This window comes from Pan paniscus, chromosome 10 (assembly GCF_029289425.2).
Source record: "Pan paniscus chromosome 10, NHGRI_mPanPan1-v2.0_pri, whole genome shotgun sequence".
In the NCBI taxonomy this organism is placed as follows: Eukaryota; Metazoa; Chordata; class Mammalia; order Primates; family Hominidae; genus Pan; species Pan paniscus.
In genome coordinates, this window is record NC_073259.2 from 13323401 (window position 1) to 13339691 (window position 16291).

General features: G+C 44.6%; 1 protein-coding gene across 1 annotated transcript; it reads left to right on the top strand.

Annotated features, from left to right (window-relative positions):
* The first annotated feature begins 243 nt into the window (after positions 1-243).
* NANOGNB (NANOG neighbor homeobox) lies at positions 244-9941 on the top strand. Its single transcript, XM_034935293.4, has 4 exons — positions 244-415; positions 5002-5337; positions 5462-5541; positions 8809-9941. Exons 1-4 carry the CDS (start codon positions 314-316, stop codon positions 8858-8860), a joined length of 570 nt encoding a protein of 189 aa, XP_034791184.3. The 5' UTR covers positions 244-313; the 3' UTR covers positions 8861-9941.
* The last annotated feature ends 6350 nt before the right edge of the window (positions 9942-16291 follow it).

Here is a 16291-nt window from a genome sequence, read left to right on the forward strand (position 1 = left end):
ATTTTTTTTTTCCTGTCTCTCCACTGTATTTTGGAAAGCATTTTCTTATCAGTATATCTCACTATTTTGGACACTCTGCAACATGTAAATTGAACATTTTTCATATGGTTATTTGAAAAGTTTTTTTTCTTCATGGCTCCAAAAATAGATGTCAGGAAATGTGTTCTTTTTGTGGAATTCCTTTTGTGAATTGCCACCGGGTGCTCATATTTGTGGCCCACTGACATCCAAAAGATGGATGACATCTACCTTATCTGGTCGGTCATCTCTGTAACCTCCCTACCAAGGACTAATTGGTCTTTGAAACTCCTCAATGCACCGGGTGCGGTGGCTCACGCCTGTAATCCCAGCACTTTGGGAGGCCGAGGCGGGCAGATCACGAGGTCAGGAAATCGAGACCATCTTGGCTAACAAGGTAAAACCCCGTTTCTACTAAAAATACAAAAAATTAGCTGGGCGCGGTGGCGGGCGCCTGTAGTCCTAGCTACTCTGGAGGCTGAGGCAGGAGAATGGCGTGAACCCGGGAGGCGGAGCTTGCAGTGAGCAGAGATCGCGCCACTGCACTCCAGCCTGGGCGACAGAGTGAGACTCCGTCTCAAAAAAAAAAAAAAAAGAAGTGGCAGTTGTCTGGATATATTTTAAAGAAAGAAAAGCAAGACTTTCTGACAGATTGAGTTGAGCTATGAGAAAGGGAAGAAGTGAAAGACAGCACCCAGCTTTTTGACTCAAACCACTGGGCAGATGGAGTTGGCTTTACTAAGATAGAGAGGCCTGAGTGGGTCAGCGTTCAGTGAAGGGAGCCATAAACTGAGTTTGGGAATTTTAAGTTCAATTCACATAACTTATTAGACATCCAAGCAGAGATATTGAATTGGGAGTTTGACATACAAGACTGGAAATAAAAATTTGAAACTAATCTCCCTTTTGGGCAGTATTAAAAACCATGAGATCAGATGACCTGGATTAGAGCTACATGTAAAGGAGATAAGAGGTGAAGGGATTTAACCTTGAGTGTGATTGAAAAAGCACAGGGACAGAAATCAGTAGGGGAAAGAGGAGCAACAAAGAAAGCTTTGAAAGAGCAGCCATTGACTTGAGGAAGCCCCAGGAAAGGATGGTGTTCAGGAAGTGGGAGAATAAACTCTTTCAATGTGGAGAGAGATCCCGATACTTCAGAAGCCCCTGATCATTCAAGTAAGTAAGATGGGGACAGGCCAGGCACAGTGGCTCACACCTCAAATCCCAGCACTTTGGGAGGCCAAGCGGGGCAGATCGCTTGAGCTCAGGAGTTGAAGACCATCCTGGCCAAGATGATGAAACCCCCCATCTCCACCAAAAATACAATTAGCCGGGCTTGGTGAGGCACGCCTGTAGTCCCAGCTACTCAGGAGGCTGAGGCAAGAGAATCCTTCGAGCCCAGAAGGCAGAGGTTGTGGTGAGCTGAGATCCAGCCACTGCACTCCAGTCTGGGCTTCAGAGTGAGACTCCGTCTCAACAAAACAAAACAGCAAACAAACAAAACAAAACAAACCCACTACCTCACCACCACGATACCCTTAAAAGAAAATGGGGATGGGAAATTGGCCGTTTGATTTCTTTTCTTTTGTTTTTGTTTCTTGAGTCACAGTCTTGTTCTGTTGCCCAGGCTGGAGTGGCACAATCTCAACTAACTGCGACCTCCCCCTCCTGGGGTTCAAAAGACATGTCCGATTAGTTTTTTGTATTTTTAATAGAGACGGGGTTTCACCATGTTGGCCAGGCTGGTCCTGAACTCCTGACCTCAAGTGGTCCACCCACTTCGGCCTCCCAAAGTGCTGCGATTACAGGAGTGACCCTCCACGCCTGGCCTTTGTTTTGTTGTTGTTTGTTTGTTTGTTTTGAGACTGAGTCTTGCTCTGTTGCCCAGGCTGGAGCACAGTGGGGCAATCTCAGCTCACTGCAATCTTTGCCTCCCGGGTTCAAGCGATTCTCCTGCCTCAACTTCTCAAGTAGCTGGGACTACAGGCGTGTGCCACCAAGCCTAGCTAATTTTTGTATTTTTAGTAGAGACAGGGTTTCACCATGTTGGCCAAGCTGGTCTCAAACTCCTGGCCTCAGGTGATCTGCCCGCCTTGGCTTCCCAAAATGCTGGGATTACAGGCGGGAACCACCGTGCCTGGCGGCCATTTTACTTTTTTTGCAATGTCAGGGTCATTAATGTCTGACTCTGAAGAGGAATGTGTGGAAGTGGATGTGAAAGCCTGATTGGAGAATATTCAAGAGAGAATGAGGGGAGAAAAATCACCAACAGGCAAAGAACACATACAGAGAACTCTTTAAAATTTTCTTACACTTTATCACATTCTGTAAAAGAAATTGAGAAGAGGAGTGGTAGCAATAGAAGGATGTGGGTTACAAGAGAGTTTTTTTTTTTTTCTAACAAAAGAAAACTTGTGGCCTGGTGCGGTGGCTCACGCCTGTAATCCCAGCACTTTGGAATGCCAAGGCGGACAGATCACTGAAGCTGACAATTTCGAGACCAACAACAGCACAGTTAGCTGCCATCCCACCTCACCCACTGCCGTCTCTTAAAAATAAATAAATTATTTTTTTAAAAGAAAATGTACACCAATTAGCAGACACTCCGAATTTTATCCCACCCTAATCTCTGATAATCACTAATTTACTTTCTGTCTCTATAGGTTTGCCTATGCTGGACATTTCATATAAACAGAATCATACAGTATATGACTTTTTGTATTTCAACTTTCACTTAACTTGCTTTCCTTTTTCCTCTTTTTTTTTTTTTTCCGGTGTGGCAAGGTCTTGCTCTGTCACCCAGGTGGGAGTGCAGTGTCATGATCAGGACTCACTGCAGCTTTGACCTCCTGGACTCAAGTGATCCTCTCACCTCATTTTTTTATTTTTTGCGGGGAGGAGACCTCACTCTGTTGCCCAGGCTGGTTTCGAACTCCTGGGCTCAAGCAGTCCTCTCGCCTCGGCCTCCCAAAGTGCTGGGATTACAGGCGTGAGTCACCACACCCAGCCCCTCGCTTAGCTTGTTTTCAATATTCATCCATGTTGAGCATGAATCAGTATTTTATTTCCTTTTGTGGCTAAATAATAGTCTATTGTATAGATATAATACATTTTGTTTAAAGGGGCAATTGCTGGGTCATATGGTAACTTTAAATTTTAGAGAAACGGTCTTTTTCTGCCTCTATTGAGATGATTGCATGTTTTTTTCCTTTATTCTATTCATATGATATATTACATTGATTTTCCTATTTTGAACTAATCACATATTTCTAGAATAAATCCTACTTGGTTATGGTGCATAATCCTTTTCCTATGTTGCTGGATTTTGGATTGCTAGCATTTTGTTGAAGTTTTTGCCTCCATATTCATAATGGACATTAATCTATAGTTTTTTAGGGGCAATATCTGTCTGGTTTGAGTATCAGTGTGATGGTCTTTAATGTGGCAACTTGGGTAGGCTATAGACCCCACTTATTCAATCAAACACCAGGTGCCACTGGCATATTTCTTTTCTTTTCTTTTTTTTTTTTTTTTTGAGAGGGAGTCTCGCTCTGTCATCCAGGCTGCAGTCCAGTGGCACGATGTCAGCTGGCAGGATGTCAGCTCACTGCAAGCTCCGCCTCCCTGGTTCTTGCCATTCTCCTGCCTCAGCCTCTGGAGTAGCTGGGACTACAGGCACCCGCCGCCAGGCCCCGCTAATTTTTTGTATTTTTAGTAGAGATGGGGTTTCACCGTGTTAGCCAGGACGGTCTCAGTCTCCTGACCTCGTGATCTGCCCGCCTCGGCCTCCCAAAGTGCTGGGATTACAGGCGTGAGCCACCGTGCCCGGCCAGCAAATTTCTTTTCTTTTGAGACAGAGTCTTGCTCTGTCGCCCAGGCTGGAGTGCAGTGGCTGGGCTGGGATTATAGGCATGAGCCACCACGCCGGGCCTTGCTACTGGCATTTTTAGATGTAATTAAAATCCATATTAATTGTCTTCAAGTAAAAGGGATTATAATCTGAGAAAGCCTAATCCAATCAATTAAGGCTTTAAGAGGAAATTCTGCCTTGGGAGAGCAGCTCCATCTCACACCGAAGGGTTCCAGCCATCCTTTCGGACTTGCCAAGACAGTTCCAAGATTGCGTAAGCCAATTCCCTGCAATGAATTTCTTCTTATTTTTATTTTTATTTTTTTTGAGACAGAGTCTGGCCCTGTTGCCCAGGCTAGAGTGCAATTGTGCGATATCAGCTCACTGCAACCTCCACCCACCGGGTTCAAGCAATTCTCCTGCCTCAGCCTCCCAAGTAGCTGGGATTATATGTGCCTGCCACCATGCCTGGCAAAATTTTTTTTTTTTTTTGAGATGCAGTCTCACTCTGTCACCAGGCTGGAGTGCAGTGGCGCAACCTCAGCCCACTGCAACCTCTGCCTCCTGGGTTCAAGCAATTTTCCTGCCTCAGCCTCCCAAGTAGCTGGAACTACAGGTGCATGCCACCACACCCAGCTAATTTTTGTATTTTTAGTAGAGACGGGGTTTTACCATATTGGCCAGGCTTGTCTCGATCTCCTGACCTTAGGTGATCCACCCACCTCGGCCTCCCAAAGTGCTGGGATTACAGGCGTGAGCCACTGCCTCCCGGGTTAAAGCGATCCTCCTGCCTCAGCCTCCCGAGTAGCATGCGGCTACGGGCGCGTGCCACCATGCCCGGCTAATGTTTGTATTTTTAGTAGAGACGGGGTTTCACCATGTTAGCCAAGATGGTCTCAATCTGTGGACCTCGTGATCTGCCCGCCTCAGCCTCCGAAAGTGCTGGGATTACAGGCATGAGCCACCGTGCCCAGCCTCAAGTTCACTTTTTCTTTGCTCTACGTTTTCCACCAATGTACAACATTGCTAACTTAGGAAAATCAAATATATTCTCCCAGGGAAGATTGTTGACTATGCTCTGAAAGTCAAATTTAGCTGCAGCTTGATTTTATTCCACGGATCTTTTTATACAGAAACAACCAGCTATGCCTTGGGATCAAAATCCAGAACAATCAACTGGAAATTACAGTGAAGATGAACAAAACGGAAAGCAGAAATGGAGAGAAGAAGGAGGAGAAGCAGGCAGAAAGAGAGAACGAGAAAAAGAAGAAAAAAATGAAAAGGAGCTGCAAGATGAACAGGAAAACAAAAGGAAAAGGGAAAATGAGAAACAGAAACAGTATCCCGAGAAAAGATTAGTCAGCAAATCCCTCATGGATACTCTCTGGGCAAAGTTTAAGTTAAACAGGTGCCCCACTATACAAGAGAGTCTATCACTCTCATTTGAATTTGACATGACACATAAACAGGTATGACAGCATTAATAGACATTTCTTCATTGATAGACAAAGTCACTTGTATAGTACTATTGCTAATATAGACCAATATCCTTATTCCTGTATTAATCACCTCCCACACCTCATTTTTTTGCAGATAAGTCAATGGTTTTGTAAAACGAGGAAGAAATATAATAAAGAAATGTCCAAGAGAAAGCATAAGAAAAAACATACGGGGTAAGAAAGTGTTTCTTGTAAAATAAAAGGAAGTAGAAGGAATATATTGACTTCCGGAGTTGGTTTGTGTTTCCATCATTATTGGGTATGCCCATAAACTTTTTTTTTTTTTTTGAGACGGAGTTTCGCTCTTGTTACCCAGGCTGGAGTGCAATGGCGCCATCTCGGCTCACTGCACCCTCCGCCTCCCAGGTTCAAGCCATTCTCCTGCCTCAGCTTCCCGAGTAGCTGGGATTACAGGCATGCGCCACCACGCCCAGCTAATTTTGTATTTTTAGTGGAGACGTGGTTTCTCCATGTTGGTTAGGCTGATCTCGAACTCCCAACCTCAGGTGATCCACCAGTCTGGACCTCCCAAAGTGCTGGGATTACAGGCGTGAGCCACCACACCCGGTGCCCATAAACTTTAATGTTCCAGCCAGTGGCAGAAAAACCACTTACTGTCTATTTTTCACTCTACTCAAAACACACACAGGCACACACTCACATATGCATGCCACCATCTAACATGTAATCATATTACCAAATGTACAAATACAGACATTAGCTTTTTATTGATTGCAGTACAGAATTGATAATTTTGTCCTGTTTGTTCCTTTGATGCTAAATATATCTGATGATTGTCTTTCCTCTCTAGCTATTGGCAGAAGCTCATGTGATTTTTGGAAGGAATTAAGGACAGTATCAACAGCTTTTTTGTTTGTTTGCTTGTTTTTGAGACGGAGTCTTGCGCTGTCGCCCAGGCTGGAGTGCGGTGGTGCGATCTTGGCTCACTGAAAGCTCCGCCTCCCGGGTTCACGCCATTCTCCTGCCTCAGCCTCCCTAGTAGCTGGGACTACAGGCACCCACCACCATGCCCGGCTAATTTTTGTATTTTTAGTAGAGACGGGGCTTCACTTGTTAGCCAGGATGGTCTCGATCTCCTGACCTTGTGATCCGCCCGCCTCGGCCTCCCAAAGTGCTGGGATTATAGGCGTGAGCCACCACGCCCAGCCAATATCAACAGTTTTAACAGCACTAGACCGTATATAGAATTTTAATGTATTATTTATGTATATTTATGTAGAAATGTTTAAATATTATCTCACTTGATCATTGTTTTTTGTTTGTTTTGTGAGACAGAGTCTCACTCTGTCACCCAGGCTGGAGTTCAATGGCGCGATCTCTGCTCACTGCAACCTCTACCTCCTGGGTTCAAGCAATTCTCTTGCCTCAGCCTCCCAAGTAGCTGGGGTTACAGGCACGCGCCACTATGCCCAGCTAATTTTTGTATTTTTAGTAAAGACTGGATTTCACCATGTTGGCCAGGCTGGTCTCAAACTCCTAATCTCAGATGGTCCGCCCGCCTCGGCCTCCCAAAGTGCTGGGAATCCAGGTGTGAGCCACCACGCCTGGACTCACTTGATCATTAAGCAAAATATGGTGCACCCAGTTATCAATCCCAGGAGAGCAGAACTCTGAACACTGGTTACCAACACTGAGGGAATGACTCCCAGCACATGGAGGATTGCAAAGATCATCACTGTGCCAACCGACAAGAATAGCACTCCAAATGTCTCTACTCAATGCACCTCGGTATCAGAGTTGTGCAAAACAATGCAGTCAAGCCATGGGTGGAGCAATGCTTTACTTACAGAGCAAGATCAGCTTCCTGGCAGCCAGTGCAGGGAAATTGGCTATGCGCACCCCTCTGGCGCATTGGGCTTGCCACAGGGAAAGATAATCTCACAGAAGACAATAAGCCAGCACAGGTTACATGGGCTCTTTTTTTTTTTTGAGACAGTCTCACTCTGTCGCCCAGGCTGGAGTGCAGTGGCACAATCTCGGCTCACTGCAAGCTCTGTCTCCCAGGTTCACGCCATTCTTCTGCCCCAGCCTCCTGAGTAGCTGGGACTACAGGTGCCCGCCACCACGCCCCCCTAAGTTTTGTATTTTTAGTAGAGATGGGGGTTTCACCATGTTAGCCAGGATGGTCTCGATCTCCTGACCTCTTGGTCTGCCCACCTCAGCCTCCCAAAGTGCTGAGATTACAGGTGTGAGCCACCGCACCCGGCCTTTTTTTTTTTTTTTTTTAATTCGAGACAGAGTCTTGCTCTGTTGCCCAGGCTGGAGTACAGTGGCCCAATCTTGGCTCACTGCAACCTCCACCTCCCAGGTTCAAGCAGTTCTCGTGCATTAGCCTCCCTAGTAGGTGGGACTACAGATGTGTACCACCACACCCAGCTAATTTTTGTATTTTTAGTATACATTAAGTTTCACTATGTTGGCCAGACTGGTCTCGAACTCCTGGCCTCAAGTGATCTGCTTGCCTCCCAGAGTGCTGGGATTACAGGCATGAGCCACTGCACCCGTCCGGGCTCTTTTACCTCTTGGTAAGGAAGTATTCCAGGCCCAGGATCTATTCTTATGCGGCCAAGTGGGAATTAAAAGAGTTACATGCATGAGACGGCATTTCCCAGCAATCATTACTCTAAATTATAAATGAGGAAGCGTATATTTTCAGTTATAACTCGAGACATAGTCTAGGCTCTATCAATTTGTTTCACATGTAGTGTTGTTTACTCTTAGTGTCCTCTATTAAAATCCAACTGTGATAGTTTTTTTTGTTTGTTTTTCAAAGATGGGGGTCTCACTATGCCTCCCATGCTGGTCTCAAACTCCCAGGTTACAGTGATCCTCCCACCTCAGCCTCCCGAGTAGCTGGGATTGCAGGTGTACCTTACCATGCCCAGCTGGTGTGATGGTGTTTCTAATGTTCTTGCACCATTTCTGCCTCCATAACTTTCTTACCACTTTGAAATTTTAAAATGTATTTTAGAAAGATTACTTTGCCCTTCGATGAAAATTGTTTTCCAGATTTAACATATTTTGATGTATATATTAAATATATAGACGGCGGCTGGGTGCGTGGCTCATGCCTGTAATCCCAGCACTTTGGGAGGCCAAGGCAGGTGGATCACCTGAGGTCAGGAGTTTGGGACCAGCCTGACTAACATGGTGAAACTCCATCTCTACTAAAAAAACCAAAAAAAAAAAAAAAAAAAAAGCCAGGCTTGGTGGCAGGCGCCTGTAATCCCAGCTACTCGGGAGGCTGAGGCAGCAGAATTGCTTGACCTGGGAGATGGAGGTTGCAGTGAGCCGAGATTGTGCCACTGCACTCCAGCTTGGGTGACAAGAGTGAAACTCCATCTCAAAAAAAATTTAAAATAAATAAATATATAGACTGTGTTGCGAAACTCTTTTTTATTTTTATTTTTTTTTAAACAGATGGAGATCTCTGTGTTGCCAAGGCTGGTCTCGAACTCCTGCCCTCAAGTGATCTTCCTATTTTGGCCTCCAGAAATGCTGTGATTACAAGCATGAGCCATCGCACTGGCTAAGACATTTTACATGACACCATTCTCATCAATAAATGGAGTTCTGAAAGGATAAACAAGAAAACATTAACAGTCGTTGATTCCGTGGAGTAGAACTAAATGAGGGGTATGCAAAGGAGTTTTTATATGTTTTATTTTTACCCTACTGTAGATTTAAAGTTTTTATAATGGATGTTAATTGATTTTATTTAAGAAAAAAAATCGAGTCAAGGCCGGGCACAGTGGAGCACGCCTGTAATCCCAGCACTTTGGGAAGCCAAGACAGGTGGGTTACCTGAGGTCAGGAGTTCAAGACCAGCCTGACTAACATGATGAAACCCTGTCTCTACTAAATACAAAAAAATTAGCCGGGCGTGGTGGTGTATGCCTGTAATCCAAGCTACTTGGGAGGCTGAGACAGGAGAATCGCTTGTACTTGGGAAGTGGAGGTTGCAGTGAGTCAAGGTCGCACAATTGCATTCCAGTCTGGGCAACATGAGCGAAACTCTGTCTCAAAAAAAAAAAAAAGAAAAAGAAAATAAAAAAATCAATGAAGAAATTACCAACCTGTGGAAATGTTTTGAGACTGAAAGGGAAATCTATTATAGAAGCTAACGGGTTCAGTGCCTTCTGCAATTTGTCAATATATCTCTAAACATCCCCTCCAAACATGACTTTTCTCTACAAATGTGATTACACTCCTGGAAGGGCAATTTGTTGTTGTTGTTGTTTTTGTGATAGGATCTTGCTCTGTTGCCCAGGCTGGAGTGCAGTGGTGCAGTCTCGGCTCACGCAACCTCTGTCTGGGTTAAAGTGATTCTCCTGCCTCAGCCTCCCAAGTAGCTGGGATTATAGGCGTGATCTACAGTGCCCAGGCAAGGGTGACTGTTTTCTGATGTGTGACTTGAGTCAGAGGACTAAGGTCATTTAGATTTTTTTTCTTTTTGAGATGGACTTTCCCTCTTGTTGCCCAGACTGGAGTGCAATGGTGCGATCTTGGCTCACTACAGCCTCCGCCTCCCGGGTTCAAGTGATTCTCCTGCCTCAGCCTCCGGAGTAGCTGGGATTACAGGCATGCGCCACCACGCCTGGCTACTTTTGTATTTTTAGTAGAGACAGGGTTTCTCCATGTTGGTCAGGCTGGTCTCGAACTCCTGACCTCAGGTGATCTGCCTGCCTCGGCCTCCCAAAGTGCTGGGATTACAGGCATAAGCCACCACGCCTGGACCAATCTTTGTATTTTTTGTAGAGACTGGGTTTCATCATGTTGCCCAGGCTGATCTTGAACTCCTGGACTCTACCAATTGTCTCACCTCTGCCTCACAAACTGTTGGAATTATAGGCATGGGCCACTGTGCCTGGCTTCTAATATTCTTTAAATGCTTTTCACCTTAAACTAATTTTGTTGTTTATTATTAAGAACACTGATATACTCTGCATAGCTTGCCATCACACTTAGGATAAAATTATGATTCCTGACTATGGCCTGTAAAAACCTAAAAGATCTGGTCCCTGCTAAAGTCTCCAATCTCATCTGACCACATTCCCTGACTTGCTCGTTACACGCCAAACACACCTTCTTTTGTTTCTCAGAGACAGTAAGTTTCTTACCATCTCCAGACTTATGCTCTTGCTGTTCCCACAGCTTAGAATGGTCTGCTTCCAGATTTGAGAGTGGCTGCCTCCTTTGCAACATTCAGATCTCACTTCTAATGTCACCTATTCAAAAATGTTTTCTTTGACTACCTATCTGAAGTAGCCCTACACATACTCAGTCATTCCTGGTCATATTATTTATTTTTATTTACTTTATAGCACTCAGCATCATCTAAAATTACTATATTTATATATTGCTTCATCTCTCTACCCCCACCATAATGAGAGCTCTCTTAGTGTTGGAAACTTGTTGATCTCATACATTGTCATAATCACATGTATTTCAACTAGTTTCTGATATACAGTAAGTGCTCAATAAATATTATTGAATAAATATGGAATAAAAATTTATCGGCCTGGCGCTGTGGCTCATGCCTGTAATCCTAGCACTTTGGGAGGCTGAGGCCGGTGGATCACTTGAGGTCAGGAGTTCAAAACCAGCCTGGCCAACATGGTGAAACCCAATCTCTACTAAAAATTCAAAAAAATTAGCCAAGCATGGTGGCAGGCGCCTATAGTCCCAGCTACTTGGGAGGCTGAGGCAGGAGAATCGCTTGAACCCAGGAGGCAGAGGTTGCAGTAAGCTGAGATGGCACCACTGCAATCCAGCCTGGGTGACACAGCAAAACTCCATCTCAAAATAAATAAATAAATAAATGAATTAATTAAATTAAAATAAAGTGTATAAGTTAGTAGGGTTTGATACATTATTTCATGGGGAATTTAATATTTTTCTTTTTTTTTGAGATGGAGTTTCCCTCTTGTTGCTCAGGCTGGAGTGCAATGGCGTGATCTCAGCTCTCTGCACCCTCCGCCTCCCAGGTTCATGCAATTCTCCTGCCTCAACCTCCCGAGTAGCTGGGATTACAGGCATATGCCACCATGCCTGGCTAATTCTATATTTTTAGTAGAGACGAAGTTTCTCTGTGTTGGTCAGGCTGGTCTCGAACTCCCAACCTCAGGTGAGCCACCATGCCTCACCAATATTGTATTTTTAGTAGAGATGGTGTTTCACCATGTTGGCCAAGCTGGTCTCCAACTCCTGACCTCAGGTGATCCGCCCACCTCAGCCTCCCAAAGTGCTGAGATTACAGGCATGAGCCACCACACCCAGCCTGTGGTGGTAATTTTTGAGCTCCAGTTTCTATCCCCAACTTTTGAGACTTTCACTCTCCAACTCAAAAAAAGAACACTAGTTAGAAGATGAGAAAGCCCAGGCGCTAGTCTATAAGTGTGTTACTGGACACATCAGCCATTCTTACAGCCTTCCTGCCTATACATCTTTGGTAGTTAGATAAAATGCAGTCTTTTTACCACATTTTTGGATCACAGAAAATGACCGTGAAGCTAAGGAAGACAGGGAGAGTGGAATTTAAGATTAGCCATCAGCCCATCTTTTATTAGCCATTTCTCTAATCCAGTCCTGAATTTTCCTCTTTCCAGTAATATGTAGGGTAGCACTATGTTCAAAGCGGCCACTGGGGATTTAGGTATTTTAATATCTGTACTGTGTTTCTAGATAAGTAAAAGAACCAGGTGAATTTATCAGCCCTCAGTAAACCTGGGGGAGCCAGTTTATTGAACTAGTGCTCTTAAGTAGAGGACATTTCCAACTTTGGTAAGTTTATCTCCCATTCCCTATATCACGGAGTGAGAGAAATTTGGAGAAAATAATTTCTATTTCCTAATCTCAGTTTTTTTTTTTTTTTTAGATGGAGTTTTGCTCTTGTTGACCAGGCTGGAGTGCAATGGTGCAATCTCGGCTCACCGCAACCTCTGCCTCCCAGGTTCAAGCGATTCTCATACCTCAGCCTCCGGAGTAGCTGGGATTATAGGCATGAGCCACCACACCTGGGTAATTTAGTTATTTTTAGTAGAGATGGGTTTTCTCCATGTTGGTCAGGCTGGTCTCCAACTCCTGACCTCAGGTGATCCAACCCCCTCGGCCTCCCAAAGTGTTGGGATAACAGGCGTGAGCCACCGCGCCTGGCTGGCTCATTTCTTTTGATCACTTACTAATATTTCATTATGTAGATGGACCACAGTTTATCCATTCACCCTACTGAAGGACATCTTGGTAAATTTTAGCAACTGTGAATAAAACCGCTCCAGCCGGGCACGATGGCTTACGCCTGTAATCCCACCACTTTGGGAGGCCGAGGTAGATGGATCCCCGAGGTCAGGAGTAAGAGACCAGCCTGGCCAATATGGTGAAACCCTGTCTCTAATAAACATACAAAAATTAGCCGGGTGTGGAGGCGGGAGCCTGTAATGCCAGCTACTCCAGAGGCTGAGGAGGAGAATGGCTTGAACCCAGGAAGCGGAGGTTGCAGTGAGCCAAGATCGAGCCACTGCACTCCAGCTTGGACGACAGAGCTACACTCCATCTAAAAAAAAATTTCCTAACCCCCATTGTGATGATAGTAGGAGATAGGGCCTTTGGGAGGTGATTAGGCAATAAGAGTGGCATCTTATAAATGAGATTAGTGTACTTATAAAAGAGACACTGTAGAGCTCTCTCCCTGATTTTTCCTTGTGAGGATGCACCAAGAATACAGTCACCTGTGAACCAGGAAGCATGCCCTCCCCAGACAGTGAATTTGCTGGAGCCTTGATCTTGGACTTCCCAGTCACCCAGAACACGTGTTGGTGAGGATGTGGAGAAAAGAGAAAGTTTTTACATTGATGGGAAGGTAAGTTGGTGCAGTCATTATGGAAAGCAGTATGGAGATTCCTCAAAAAATTAAAAACAGAACTACTGTATAATCCAGCAATTCCAATTCTGGGTATATACCCAAAGGAAATGAAGCCAGCCCCTTGTAAAAATAACTGCATCCTGGCTGGGTGTGTTGGGAGTCCAAGGTGGGTGGATCATCTGAGGTCAGGAGTTGGAGACCAGCCTGGACATCATGGTAAAACCCTGTCTCTACTAAAAATACAAAAAAATTGGCTGGGCGCGGTGGCTTATGCCTATAATCTCAACAATTTGGGAGGCTGAGGTGAGAGGATCAGCTGAGGTCAGGAGTTCAAGACTAGCCTGGCCAACATGGTGAAAACTCCATCTCTACTAATAATACAAAAATAAGCCGGGCGTGGTGGTGCACATCTGTAATCCCAGCTACTCTGGAGGCTGAGACAGGAGAATTGCTTGAACCCAGGAGGCGGAGGTAGCAGTGAGCTGAGTTCAGGCCACTGCACTCCAGCCTGGGCAACAGAGTGAGGCTCTGTCTCCAAAAGAAAAAAAATACAAAAAAATTACTCGAGCGTGGTGGCGGGCGCCTGTAATCCCAGCTACTGCGGAGACTGAGGCAGGAGAATCGCTTGAACTTGGGAGGTGGAGGTTGCAGTGAGCTGAAATCACACCATTGCACTCCAGCCTGGGCAACACGAGCAACCCTAACTGTTTCTACATCCCATATATAAGAGAGATCAGCCAGGCGCAGTGGTTCATGCCTGTAATCCCAGCACTTTGGGAGGCCAAGGCAGGAAGATCACCTGAAGTCAGGAGTTTGAGATCAGCCTGACAAATGAAGAAACCCCATCTCTACTAAAAAAAAAAAAATACAAAATTAGCTGGGCATGGTGGTGGGTGTCTGTAATCTCAGCTACTCGGGAGGCTGAGGCGGAAGAATCGCTTGAACCTGGGAAGCAGAGGTTGCAGTGAGCCAAGCTCGCGCCATTGCACTCCAGCCTGGGCAACAAGAGCAAAACTCCGTCTCAAAACAAACAAACAAATACAAACAAAAAACATTATGTTGTATACCTTAAATTTAAACAATAATTAAAACAATTTTTTAATTTGGAACAAATACTAGAAAAAATAGTGATGTAAGACTGTTCCTTATTTTTATTTTCTTTATCTATTTATTTTTGAGACAAGGTCTCACTCTGTCACCCAGGCTGAAGTGCAGGGGCCTCATCTTGGCTCACTGCAACCTCCAACTCCCAGGTTCAAGTGATTCTCCTGCCTCAGCCTCCCAAGTAACTGGGATTACAGGCGCTCATCAACACGCCCAGCTAATGTTTTGGAATTTTAGTAGAGACGGGGTTTCACCATGTTGGCCAGGCTGGTTTCGAACTCCTGACCTCAAGTGATTTGCTCTCCTAGGCCTCCCAAACTGCTGGAATTATAGGCGTGAGCCACGGTTCCCAGCTAGTTTTAAAGATTTTTAGATGGTTAAGGGCCAGGCGCCGTGGCTCACACCTGTAATTCCAGCACTTTGGGAGGCCAAAGCAGGCGGATCACGAGGTCAGGAGATGGAGACCATCCTGGCTAACATGGTGAAACCGCGTCTACCAAAAAACAAAAAATTAGCCAGGGCTGGTGGCACGCACCTGTAATCCCAGCTGCTCGGGAGGCTGAGCCAGGAGAATCCCTTGAACCTGGGAGGCGGAGGTTGCAGTGAGCTGAGATCACGCCACTGCACTCCAGCCTGGGCAACAGAGTGAGACTCTGTCTCAAAATAAATAAATAAATAAATAAAAATATTTATACATGGTTAAAGTATGTATTGTGGGTGTATATTTTTATTCTTGCTAACATTTTACCAGAAATAAATTAAAACATAGTTAATTATCTTTCTTAAGTAAATTGAATGTATTAATATGGAAATTGGATCAGGAAAAAAAATCAATTCCCAATACCTTACAGTTCCCTGTAATACTCGGTATGAATAAAGACAGATTAGAGCACAGGACATTTGAGGATTTGGTAATTTACTTGGGAATTTACTCAGAACCATGTATTTTAAACGTCTCTAAGCCCAGGCATGGTGGCTCACATCTGTAATCACAATACTTTGGGAGGCCCAGGAGGGAGGATCGCTTGAAGCCAGGAGTTCCAGACCATCCTGGAAAACCTAGCAATACCTCATCTCTACAAAAAAAAAAAAAAGTTGCACTGCAGACTGAATGACAGAGCAAGGCCTGTCTCAAAAACAAAAAAAGAAAAACAAAATAAAGAAAACCCTCACATCAACCACGTTGGATAGTAATATAGCTGTTCAACAGATAATGGAACTAAGAAATTAGACAAGTTAAATTAATTCACCCAAGATTCAAGTAGTTGGAATAATGGTAAATCTGGAATTTAAACCCAGGTCTGACTAACCTTATCACTAGAGGCTGCCTTTTCAGATTCCCCAAAACCATATCATCCTATTTATAATTTGTAAGCGCTACAGTAGAAGAATGGGATTAATCTGAGAGAATTTTGCAAGAGGAAAATAGAATACAAAAAATTCTATCTACTCTGACCTTAGAATTCTCACTTTTCTTAGTTATAAAAAAAACAAAGATCTTAAGGAAAGACAATAATGCTTTTAAAAGCAGTGGGTATGAAACAAATTATGTCTTCAGAGGGTAGGCAATAAGTACAGATAGAGGAAAAGGGAACAAATAGGAGACCAAACGCGAGAATAGGTGAGGCCGTGGGTGAAATGGGAGTTCTTACGATACAGTAGACCAACCGTCATAGCCGAGAGGAGCCAAAGGAGACACAATGAGTAAATAGAAGAAGATACCTGGATGCGATTCTAGAACATAAAAAGAACAAGTTTTTAGGCCGGGCACAGTGGCTCACACCTGTAATCCCAGCACTTTGGGAGGGCAAGGAGGGAGGATCACTTGAGCTCAGGAGTTCAAGACCAGCCTGGCCAACATGGTGAAACCCTAGCTCTACTAAAAATACAAAAAATTAGCCTGGCGTGGTGGCTTGTGCCTGTAATCCCAGCTGCTCG

Bases quoted from the DNA above. Each gene is read 5' to 3' on its own strand.
- NANOGNB (XM_034935293.4), top strand. From the start codon at position 314: ATGCACCGGGTGCGGTGGCTCACGCCTGTAATCCCAGCACTTTGGGAG. The intron at 416-5,001 runs GTAAAACCCCGT...CTTTTTATACAG, and splicing joins AGACCATCTTGGCTAACAAG to AAACAACCAGCTATGCCTTG. The intron at 5,338-5,461 runs GTATGACAGCAT...ATTTTTTTGCAG, and splicing joins TTGACATGACACATAAACAG to ATAAGTCAATGGTTTTGTAA.